At 41.2% G+C, this 12552-nt stretch overlaps 1 protein-coding gene across 4 annotated transcripts in view; it reads right to left on the minus strand.

Annotated features, from left to right (window-relative positions):
• Nucleotides 1-12552, minus strand: part of anks1b (ankyrin repeat and sterile alpha motif domain containing 1B) — a 214512-nt gene that overhangs the window by 130593 nt on the left and 71367 nt on the right. For all 4 annotated transcript variants that reach the window (XM_019273148.2, XM_010738620.3, XM_019273146.2 and 1 more), the window contains exon 4: nucleotides 2435-2587. In XM_019273148.2, the coding sequence (XP_019128693.2) occupies nucleotides 2435-2587 (153 nt within the window). The remainder of the gene's footprint in view (nucleotides 1-2434; nucleotides 2588-12552) is intronic.

Raw genomic sequence — 12552 nt, forward strand, 5'->3', positions numbered from 1 at the left:
CTCACAGCAAAGACAAAGAGTAAATGTACACGTTAAGCAACCACACTCAGTGTGACCATGACTGAAGACTCAATGGTCCATAATGCATTAAAACAATATTTTAAGACTACTGGTTACATCAAAATAATCCCCACTCAGGACTGGAACAGCTTCTGTGCTAGAGACAGGATGCCAACAAGTGAGCTGTGTGAAACAAAAAGTGAAGTTCAGCTCCGTCCTGCTGTTTTGTTTTGGGCTTTTTGAGGAAGTTCACAGTATAACAAATCCACTTCAACCTTTAAAAAGAAAAAAGTAAGAAGTAAAAGTAAAAGTGAGACATGCACATACATATACAATTTGAAAAAAACATAATAAATCATTGAATAACTCCATAACATGTCTGTTTTTAACATTAACATTCACACTACTATACAAATGCTCCCTATTCACGTCTTATGCTGACTTGTTGCCTGGAACCTGTTGGCTTTAGCCTCAGTCCTCGAGCATTATAACATGAACGTAGCGTCAGGTGAGCTTCTTTGAAAACGAGTCAGCTGGAAACATTAAAAAGTATTTTTTCACTGTTTTGTACCAACATAATGGTCAAGGTCAAGGCTCAGCTAAAACTGCAGATCAGCGTTTGGTTTTCTCTTTTCAACAAATCATGAATGAAGTGTACTGTAGGGTGTGTTTCATTATTTGTATTGGGGTATTAAAAGACCTGTCAATCAACTGGCGTGTAGTAGGAGGTTGTTGTGAGCTGTGACAGTGAAGCCACCGCTCTGTTTGATCACAGATTTTGCCTTTAATAACTCGCACTTCACTCAAAAGCTTCCTCCTTTAATGCGTGTCTCTGTGTGTGTGTGTGTGTGTGTGTGTGTGTGTATATAATAAACTTTTGCCCTGTGTTAGCTACATCTCCCAGCAGTAGCTTCCACTGTAGGGATTTCCCTTCATTATCATGCAGAGAGGGAGAGTGAGCGAGAAACACCGCTGCCTTTATAAATTATTCATTCCCACTCACACAAACCTGTATGGCTCGGCTGCAATTACTCACTATCTTAGCAGAGAGAGTGTGTGATTGCATTTGAACATCAGCAGGCATACGCCTCTCCGTGTGAATGTGCACTTATGTCACACGTTTGACAAAAGGGTGAAGCTGCAGTTCTAAAAACGAGCCCCCCCGCCTGTCTTTCTAACACCACAAGTGTTTGAGGACGTTCTCTAGTCTTAATTATCCACCATATTTTAAATAATTAACAGCTAATCCCAGTTTGGAGCAGCTGATTCTCAGGCGCGGTGGTCCTCGTCGCTGCTAACACCCGCTCGTGGGGAAGGTGCAGATTGAGTCACCAGCTGTTGCCTTTCACCTGCCAGCGAGGAGATTCACCAGGATGCATGCAGAGGTTCACATATGTCTCCTTAAGTCTCGCAAGCTGTATAACTATCAGCTGCAACAACACCAAAAACATGATCCCTCACCAGCTTCCCACCATGTCAACACTGCCAGTTTGTTTTTGGACTTCAGTTAAATGTTATGATGGGTATTCTGCCCTTGTAGCAGACATGTATATGGTATTCTTATTAATTTTGAAGACTTGGATCATTCTGGATCCTCCCATCCTCTGTGGAGATTTAACCTTCTGCCCTCTGGACGTTTCAAAACATCAGGAGGAGACTTTATCTCTCTCTCTATTAAAGTGTTATGTCATCATGTGGAAGTTGAGGATGAGTTTTCTAGATAGAAACTGAAGGGCTGGTGGTCACAGGCTGATGATGGTGTAATGGTTTAATTGATTAACCAGTTTTGTATCATTACAATGTGGCGAATCTCTCTCTCTTTTTCTTTTTAAGATTATCTTTTTGGCCTTTTTATGCCTTTATTGATAGGACAGCTGAAGATAGACAGGAAGCAGAGAGAGGGGGAGTGACACGCAGTAAATCAGCCACCCGACGCGGGATTCGAACCAGGGCCAGCTGCAGCAATGACTATAGCCTCCACACACGGGGCGGCTGCTTAACCCACTACGTACGCTACTGACCGCCCCTAGCAGCGAATCTCTTTTAAAGAGATATGGGGCCAACATTTTGATTTATAAAGATCAGCAGAAATGTATCTTTATTGTCATCCTCACGTATCAAGTTGCGAGCACGCCGGAAGCCCAGAAACATTGTCCCGTTGAAGCCAGAGTCTAAATCATTATCAGATGACAGCCAACGGGTTCTAAGATTGCATACAGTAAATGCAAATGGACAAATTTATCTTCCCTCCATGTGGTCTGCACTCCCCAAAAATCACGATCTGACTGTCTGTGAGTCAAAAATGCAAAAAGTACAATCAACTCCGGGTGTATGCAACATTGGGAGAAGTTAAATTAGTTAATTTGCATGTACTACCTAACACTTTCAGCTCATGATTGTTTTCATAAAAGTGATGCATGTCCTTCTCACTGACCTGCAGTCGTCCATACAGCGCTGCCAGGTCCAGAGGTGTCTCCTGTTGGCTGTTTCTCATGGTGGGGTCGGTCAGCTCCTGAAGCAGCACTGAAACCACCTCAGAGTGTCCATACTGGGCCGCACAGTGAAGCGCCGTCTCCCTCTCATGGTTCTGTGGAGGAATGATAGGTAAGAAGGATTGACAGCGCGAAGGGTGAAGGGAAAGAGAAGAGGCGGGAAGTGGATGTAGAAAATTATGGGAATGATGAAGAGAAGCCAGAAGGGCGATAAAGTGAGGAGAGCGAGAGCGGGGAAAAACATGACAGAAGGAGGATGGAGGGATGCAGCGAGGCAGCAGAGCGGGTCGAATGTAAAGAACGGTAGATGATGGAAGGCGGTTTAAAGAAAAGAGGATGAAAAAATAGGAATATGAGTTGTTGTATAGAAAATAAGATGGCGGTGAGTTAGAAGTAGGACAAACGTGGGTGAGAGGATTGAGATATAAGAGAGGAGACGGAGGAAAAAGCAGTTGATGCATTGTAAATCTGACACGGGGTGAAATTCAAGATGGAAAGCTCCACTGTGTGCGCCACATTTCTGCTACACATATGAAGCACGTGTCTCGGTCAGTATATCATTCTGCGTGTTCGGATTCCAAAAGCGTGTCAGGTTTGTGAGAGCTGTCAGGGGAAATCTGTAACTTCCTGTCTGTGAAATAGAAGCAAAGCGCTTCCCTCAAACCCTTCTGTGCCTCTTTGGTCCAACACTTTTCTCTAGGCCTGTCAGCTTCCATTCAACTGGCCAATGACATGTTCACAAGCAGTTACGTACATGTTTGATTTCTTTCTCTATTATCTAAATCTTTTTTTTATTATTATTGATTTTATGTGACTGTCCAGACTGCTGACTCATCCGTTTCACCCTCTTACGCTCCGCAACAAAAAGCACGAAACGCTGCACCAATCACGTAACAATAAAGTCATGCTGCACGTTAAATTAAACATGAGAAACTCTGCCACAAGAACATGTGAGTCATATTTACGCACGCCAAACACAACTCCAACACAGAGAGAGTACAGAGTACAGTGTTCCCTTTGTTATGACACCAAAATTATTGAAATAGACCTTTGTAGTTGCAGAGATATACTCGATTTATTCACATTAAGCAATCAATGGCTAACCAATATCAAAAAACTCAAGAGTAAATGTATTTGTTGTTATAAAAACTGAGACAGGCTGCAATTAGATGTGTGAATTTAGGTATAATTTGGGTTATATCTAGAGACGTGACAAGATTGAGGCCATAGACTATGTGTGTGGTTCAGAAACGCATTCATCTGCATGTTTCTGTTAATGTACAGTAGTTAACTAATTTATTAGACCACCTGTCAGAGACCATTCAGCATCATGAAGTGCTTTAATGCGGACTCTTTCTTTTTCAGTGAATTCAACTTTGACTTATACCCAGATTTGAGCCGGCTCCTTTAAATCAAGCATAGCATCCAACCAAAGAGCTTGTACATACTGGTGTATTAACCATTACAGAAACACAAAAAATGATTTTGGTAATTACCAATGCTGTAATAAACTTCACAGCACTGTATCTGTGATCACCTTTGTTTTTTTGCATGCGTTAAAATGTCATAAAGAGCAGCAACATTGGGACCATCCAATCATTACAACGTTGGTAACATGTAAAAGCAGCATGTAAACATGTTATATAAGGACAGATAAAAGGTCGTAAAAAAAGCATTTATTAAAGTCACCCTTCGTCTATAATGCTTAGGTTTCACTTTGGCCCAAAATGTCTCAAACACACGTGTGTGTGTGCTTTAAAGGTTACTTTAAACTTGAGCGGTTTTCATGTTTAGAGGAACTATGGCCGTTTTCTGGTTCTCCTGGGGGCCCCTGTCAGGACAAGAACACTGTTGGTGGTCCCTGGGGTCCTGCAGCTCTGGGTGAAAACAGCCCAGTAATGAGTGGAAAACTGGGCAAAGGGACACCCATGAAGGAGAGAGCCGTGATGGATAGCGATACGAGGAAATAAAAGAGAGAGAGAGAGAGAGAGAGAGGGGAAGACGATAGAGCGAGTGTGAGTGGGCCCTACAGGGATTAAATCTGCATGTATGTTCCTCTACTTTAAAATAATAATCTGGCAACCTCATGTTGTAGATATGCATGCGCACACATATGCATTTAGGTTTCTGTGGATATTATCAAAAGGGAGAAAGGAAAAGTAAAAAAAAAAAAAAGGGTATGCGTGTGAGGCTTTGTTGTTTCTGGGGTGTATCCAAGAGCAAAACCTACATTTTGAGTAAGAGGCTGAAATTTAACACTACGTGATGTAACACAGAGAGAGAGAGAGAAAAAAAAACAAGGAGGATGAACAAAAGCAAAGAGAGACAGTAGGAGAGCAGAAGGAAAGGAGGTGGTGAGTGTTATGGAACTATGGGGATATTTTAGTTGTAGAAAAGACAAATCGCAGTTTTAGAGTAAATTTTACTACGATCATCTATCGATTCTGGTCCCAATCTATATCAATCTAATCAAGTCATTTTGTGCTCTAGACCCAAGAGAATTTGTGATAAAATCTTTGACATTGCGTTATACTGCGTTATAACGCCTGTTTAAGTACAATGTCACATTAACTCAGATCTGGACCCCCCCTCTACAAAGATGCTTGAATAACAACTCCTAGCAGTGTGGAAAGTTTGGCAGTTGTAACACAAAAGGGAATTGAGATTAGTGGAAGTAGTTTACAGCGGGAGCCGAGTGTTGAATATGTGGCAGGGGTTCGTTCAAGCTGACGGAGGTGTTAAGTTAGCCGCACTACACCTCTAAAACACTGGCCAAAGATATGATTTCATACTTTGATGTTAGGTCTATCGATAGATATTTCCACCAATCAACTACTTCTACTATTCAACTATTTCTGTCACTTACAATAAACAAAGTAATGATGAGTTAGGAGTTGAGTATTAAGGAGCATTTATGAACTATTGTTTATGAATTTAACGCTCACCAAAACAGCATATAATCCCCCCAGGAGTATGACATCTGCATAAGAGATCTACTTTCTTCTTTCATTTTTACTAAGAGAGTAATAGAGGGGCCTGGAGCCTCTCTCAGGCTGACTTAGGACGAGAGGCGGGCACACCCTGGACAGGTGGCCAGTTTATCACAGGGCACATAGAGACAAACGACCATTCAGAGGCAACAGTGCGAGCTACTGCACCACAGTGCCTCCTGTATCAGTTCAATAATAACAGGAAAATGACACCGCTGTGTAAGTTCAATCGACATTTATTCGACCTTATTAAAGACGCCAGCAAAACTTCCCAAGTCGCCCTTTAAACACTATCTCGACTTTTCTCGTAAACAACAGTTGAAATTGTTGTTTCGAGCTTCAAAACACAGACACATCCTTCGTATTTCTCCCTTCTCCTTCCGTATGCTTTCTGAAATTCCCTCACACACATCTCAAACCCTCACTGATGAGATTCAGAAAAATACCATGACCACACTCGGCCTTCTCAGATCTCATCTCATGCCTTTTCTCACATGCTCTCTCTCTCTCCCCAGAGCCACAGCCGTCCTCTCCTTCCTCCTCTCCCTGCCTTCATACTGTATACCCCTCTGAGCAGTGAGTGAGAGAGATGAAGAGATACTGTACGACGAGAGGGAGAGAGCCCCTATACGAAGACACACAAACACGTGATCTAGCAGTGAAAACACCACGGACGTGCTTGAGAGCTTCGCCTCCTCCTCAACCAATCAGATCCATCTGCTTTCCCCCTGGACCGCACACCCCTCCATTGATGGCAGAGTGGAAGCTTCCAGAGCAGGTCTGATTGCAGGCCCCACTGTACTGTAAGCACAATAATCACACACTCATGCACACTGTAATTCACATTCATCATAGTTTACTGCTGTAATTGTCGGCTGCATTATGTTTAATAAACTCCATTTGCTCTGTTCCTGTGTGGATATTTTACTATATCACTATTTTCCACTTTCCCCGAGGGTTCATTTAAGTTTCATCTCATCTAATCTACTGTATATACACTGTCTTCATCGCAGTGTAATACACTCCTGCCAAGTCCCAAACCAAGACAAATGCAGCACAATCAGTCATCATTTGCTGCTGACAGTATTTAGTGTAGAATAGCAATGCCTGGATGTCTGGAGAACAGGTTAAATGCAAGAACACCTGAAAAAATAGAACACAATAGGTAATTTATGTTGACCTTGTTACAATTACAGGTATATTTGCGAGCACCGATACACAACAAAGTGTCCTGATGTAGGAAAACGTGGAGGTGGACGTTAAGAACAGGATGACGTGAGTCTGTTATTTCTGTGCCGTGAAGCCTGAATCCTAAAACTGTTACTGGAGATTAAAAATAAATAAATAAAAACTGGTAAGATAACTTGGACCATGGTGAATTATGGCTGCTATGGTAACCAGCAGACAGTATACATGGCAGGTTTATTTAGGACACATTTTAAGTTATTCTAAAATTTGAACAACAGATGTGTGTGCTTGGTTACAGCTTATTTTTATTTCTTTTCACAAACTTTATTGATCTAAATTAACTCAACAACTGAGATCAACAGTAGTTGTGGTTTACTGTATTAGAGCAGAGCTCTGGGCTCTTCAACACTGCACAGGGCAAAGCCATTATTTCAAGTAAATAGATACAAGTAGACAGGAGAGTGATGTTATGAGGGTGCAATTTTTTGCTTAATAATGCAAGAAAAGTTTCTGAATTCCTGGAGTTGCATAAATCCACTTCTCTCAAGTAATGAGCAAAGAGAAAATAAAAAAATCTCAAGCATGACAGAAAGTATCAGGTTATAGGATGTGTAATGGTTTATATTTCAATTTAATTCCTATTAATTCCTTCCTTAAACTATGCACTCCTGCATGTTTGTTGTGAAACCACAGTCACATTAATGTGTTTGAATAATTTATAGTGGCCCGAGGAGGTAAAATTAACCAAAGTAAATATTTTGAGATGCTTTTCTGCTTTTACATCCTGTTAATTATCTCACATTTCTTGAGATTTGTTTGGCTTATACATTAAAAGAACCTGTTCAGGAGTGATAGCTCTAGTATTTATTTCTGCGTTTGGTTGTTTATGATGAGAAAAATGCACGATACAATTTAAAGCTCCGGAACAGCTACTGATGGAAAGATTGTTTCGTCAACTTCTGTGTCCGAGGTCGACAGAAATAGAAATATGAACATCTACCTGAGAAATGAGCCACTCAGTTTGTGTGATACTATCAAATGCTTACAGAAGAGTGGACCTTGGGGTGAGACTGTTTTGTCAACATTTGGTTATTAACATTTGGACGAGGGATTATGCCTTCAACAGGATGATAATGACTACATTTTCAAATGCAACACAAAGATAAGCACCAAGGGGTAATGAAGCAAACCAATCACACACACACACACACACACACAGACAGAGATTGTAACTATTGTTGGCGCTGACCCGTTCGGTCTCTGCAGCCTTAAACGGGCAATAAAGCTTTGTCAGTCCAATCCTCAGCGTGAGGTGCAGCGGATTGGACTGACAAAGCTTTAGATGGGGGGGAAAACACAATTCCCAGAGAGAGGGGAGAGTGACAAAGAGATGAACAGTGACACAGAATAACAGGACGGAGCGACGGAGAGCTGGAGATGTAGAGAAAATCCTCCCTCCATGTTCTCCGAGCGGGCTATATATTTCCATTACGCTCGCTCTGACAGCTTTCCGATATCATCTTGCACTCGGTGTATTGTTGTTGATTGGGCTCTGACCAACAGCCATCTACTAATGACACATCAACAGGCATGACAGCACATTATTGACATGCCCATACAAATGGATGTCAGTGCTTTTCTCTCTGCAGCATGTGGCACTGATACACAGCTAATGGTCACAAATACAAAAAAAAAAAAAAAAGCATGTGTAATGAAAAGTGCCTGCTTGTCCGAGCTCTTCTTAGCAGGACAGCTGGTTGATTTTTATTAAACTTTAAGGAGGATTTTTTATGACACATCTTTACAATCCATGCAGCATCCCCTTCATTATCGTTTTTTAACTAAAGGACACACAAAATCTACCTGCACAGTTGTAGTATTGCAGTGCATTTACCTGCACGCGCACACACACACATACACACACTTCCCACGGCAAACACTATCAGTCTTATCTAAATTCATCTCCATGGGACCAAACAAACCCCTACATCCATGCAAATAGGCGAGCTTTATCAGACAGGCCCGAGCTGAAATGAGACCAGAGCGAATGAAGCGCAGAGGTATTTGTTTGAACATACACCGTGTTAATGCTGATGGACTGATATGCGGGATGAGCTCCGTTACAGCATCTCATAATCCCAGCAGCTCAGCCTGCTGCCCCCGGGGAGAGCTGTGCAAATAAATACAGACTGAAAACAACGAGACACACAAGGTGAAACTCTTCTCCTTTTCGCTTTGTTATTAATATGGATGTGAAAATAATCAGTAAATAAAAAAGGAACTTGAATATTTTTATGATCTGCTACTTGTTGCTGCTTTTATTCAGTGTTACGTTTCTGTTTTATTGAAGTCAAACTGAAATTTAAAACGCTTTTTTTGTCATTTAGGTATTTCACTTCACTTCTAAAAGCCACAAAGCTGTTTAAAGTCAGTGTAAAGTAAGAATAAATAAGAGTTCTGAGGTTGTCAGACGAAAGAAGAAAGTGTTATTAACCACCGAGCAAAATTTAAATAAATAAAAATATCGACAAGTTTATGAAATCGGGTAAAAATGAGCTGAAGCCACGCCCACTCGAGGGAGCAGTCAAGCAGCAGTTTTGAAGCGACTGAAACGTGTCAGATGAGTTCAGAAAATTACATGACTAACTTTGAAACACTCTGAGTGAGATGAATTAATATCTCTCTCTGCTAGGGGTGCAGGGGTATGCTCAGGGTGGCCTCAGCGTGTCATCGAGCCACCCTTTAAGGACCGCCCACAAAATCCTGGACTGAAAACTGGTGAAAAAGTCTTTTCACATGTTTTCAGCAACTAATTTCCAACATATTTAATGTGTTTTGAAAGAAATCTCAGAATTGCCTTTACACAGACTTTAATCTCACCAGTGTAGACCAAAGTTATCATGTTGTTAACAGTACATTCTTTATTTGTCGTGACACCTCAGTGTTACCTGTTGCTGTGAGTTTTGACACGCTTGTCATTTGCCACAACTTCGCAATTCCAGTGGACAACTCTGGAATTTAATGTTAAGGTGAGACTGATACAACAACCACTGAAGGAAAAGGTAGTTTCAGGAAAAATGGATCAGCTCTTACTTCGTTGGACCTTGGGCAAAAGATAAAGTGATCTGCCTTATGTGCAAACAGGGGAATTCTCTCTTCAAGGACTATGAGACCAATCGCAAATCCTGCAACAAGTTCACAAGTCTTCCTGTGCAGCCTTCAGTCATATGCTAGCCACTCGGCGGTCAAAACTTTGGGAAATCCTGATCTAGAAGGAATCAAAGCTAGCTTTCACTTTCTGAGCTAGTTGTTCTATCTTGCCAGCTTCCGCTTTCCAAGTATAATACAGCAACATAACCAGGTTCCCCTATGGTGAATGTCAAACAATAACTACCAAAAAACAATGTGGGGTGGATTAAAAAAAACGGGAAACAATTATCTTGCATCAACGTCCGTGGGCTATACAGCACAGGGCGTTCTCCACTCAGTGGCACACCAGGCCTTGATGGGTCGTCTCCTAGCAACCACTGCCATGCAAAGCATCAACTCGGAGGTTTTGAATCTTAAGGTGTTTTCACACCACGAACCACTTTCAAGACCAAGAGGACAAATGATTCATGAGTCAGGAGGGGAAAGTTGTACAGGCTGAGAGGTAACTCACTGATTCGCCAGATCAGTGATCAGCCTTCATCATTAGTCCAGGATCCATGTGGGGAGGTAAAGTTTATGCAGCATTTTAATGCTTCAGTTGTGTGTGTTGTTATGTTTTTTGGTGCCAACTGATTATAAGCGTGATTATACTGACCAACAGGTAGAGACGGGATGAAAAGGAGGCCTCTTGTACAGGAATGATTCAGGGCTTATTACAGTGGGAGCACTTTTTAATGAACCAACATTGTACACAGAGTAAGATACAAGCACAGCATTTTTTACCTGTTAATAAGGGGGAATGCACACTGCAGTGCGTACGTTTGCCAAGGTTACCAAATAATTTACATAAATATACACATGGTTTGCCAAGGTTACCAAATAATTTACATAAATATACACATGGTTCATGCAGATCGATTACTGGGACACTCCCTGAACAGATTTCATGAGCAGCAGATGGATTCATTCGTAGTTTAGCTTTCGAAATCATGCGGATGGTTCGTTTGCTCTCACACCACACTTGAAACCACCATTTTCATGAAAGCAGTATTAAATTTTAGATGTACTATTAAAATATCCATTGTTTCTTTCAGCCTGAACTCAAAGTCTGGATCAGAGAACCACATTTTATGAATAAAATCTCTGAGCACATCGTGTAATAATACATATAAAGAATCAAAGGTGGAACAAAGAGCAGGAGAGCATTGTATAATAATTAGTGCCCTGCTGTGTTGGTAAAGAGGCAGAAGGAGACAAAAAAAGCCACAAGAAAGAGAGGAAGAAGAAAACAAAAGAGCAGTTATTAAGAGAGCGGACGTGAAAAGTACCTGAGGCGAAGAGGAGTAAATATAAAAGAGAGCTGAGAAGGAGGAGGACAAGGAGAGGGAGCAGCTATCCACATTTGACAGCCAACTAAAGGTTAAGTCCAAACAACACACAGAGACAGTACACAGACATTTTTTATAACTAAATGAAGATTTTAGTTGGGTGTATATATATCTATCTATATTTATTTGTGTGGACATAAAGCAGTGATCAATTCTGCGTCATCAAGTGCTCATTTAGCTTGATGATGATTTTTGCCTGCGTTAGAACAGATGTCACAAGTTCCCAGTAAGCACTATTATCTAGTGCTGCAACTGACAATTATTTTATTGATTAATGAATTCATTGTTTTGTCTATAAAATCTCAGAAAAGTAATGAAAAATGCCCATCATGTTTCGAGAACTCAAGGTGACTTCAAATGTAGTCCAACCTTTAATAAATTGATAAAACTGTTTATAGTGCTATTTATTAATTTTGTTTTGATTGCAATATAAAATTAAAAAGGATACCTTCAGGCATAATTACAATTATTTATCATCTCCATTTCCATATTCAGCCACAAGTCAAAGGTGTATTAACTGATCTAATTGAATTTATTGCATGAGACTGTGTTCTAAGTCTTAGACCAACTCCACTGGATGATTCACGACTCATTTGATTTTTATTCAGTTTTAAGAAAACGTCTATTAAACTGAACTGCTTCCAGTCTTATGAGAAAGGCGCAACATGTCCAACAGTTCCAGTTTTGACGCTTTGCAGTTTCATTTAAACTCTGACCTCTCTATAAGCGGTTTCGTGAGCTTCAGTTTTCTATCAAAACTTCCACAAATGTTTTCACGTGTCTTCATGTAACACCTCGATCAACACGCTCACACACAATCTAGTCGTTTAGGGCTGTAGTTTGTTTTAATTCATGCAGAGATGAATCACTTTCACTGAGCTTTAACTAGAGAGCCCACTGAGGAAAACATATGACATAACTTTGTCAACTTTACTCAGAAGAAAACATCGTATAGCTCAGTGTGGGTCCGTGTGTGTGTTTTGCCGGCATGGCAGTAGGTGAAGCAAAGACTTTCCCAGGGCGGTTTCTCCTAGTAGCATGTGTTCTCACAGAGGCCGTGTTCACATGCTGACCATCAGGAAAACATATGGTTCCATTTTCAAGTGTGGTAGCAACATGTGTGCGCGATAGGACACGGAATTACAAAGACCGAGATGAACACACACGGCACACAGCAGGCGACCGATCTCGTGACCTTTCTACCTTTGTCTTAGTTCACACGGCTCCCAGAAAGCCTCGCTGCACCTGGAGAGAGGCCTGCAAGAAGCACTACATCCGTCCACGCATGCGCACCACACATCGCAGCATGCACCGTCCTTCTAATCTCTTATTATCTCCATGATT

Source organism: Larimichthys crocea, chromosome XX (genome assembly GCF_000972845.2).
Source record: "Larimichthys crocea isolate SSNF chromosome XX, L_crocea_2.0, whole genome shotgun sequence".
Lineage (NCBI taxonomy): Eukaryota > Metazoa > Chordata > Actinopteri > Sciaenidae > Larimichthys > Larimichthys crocea.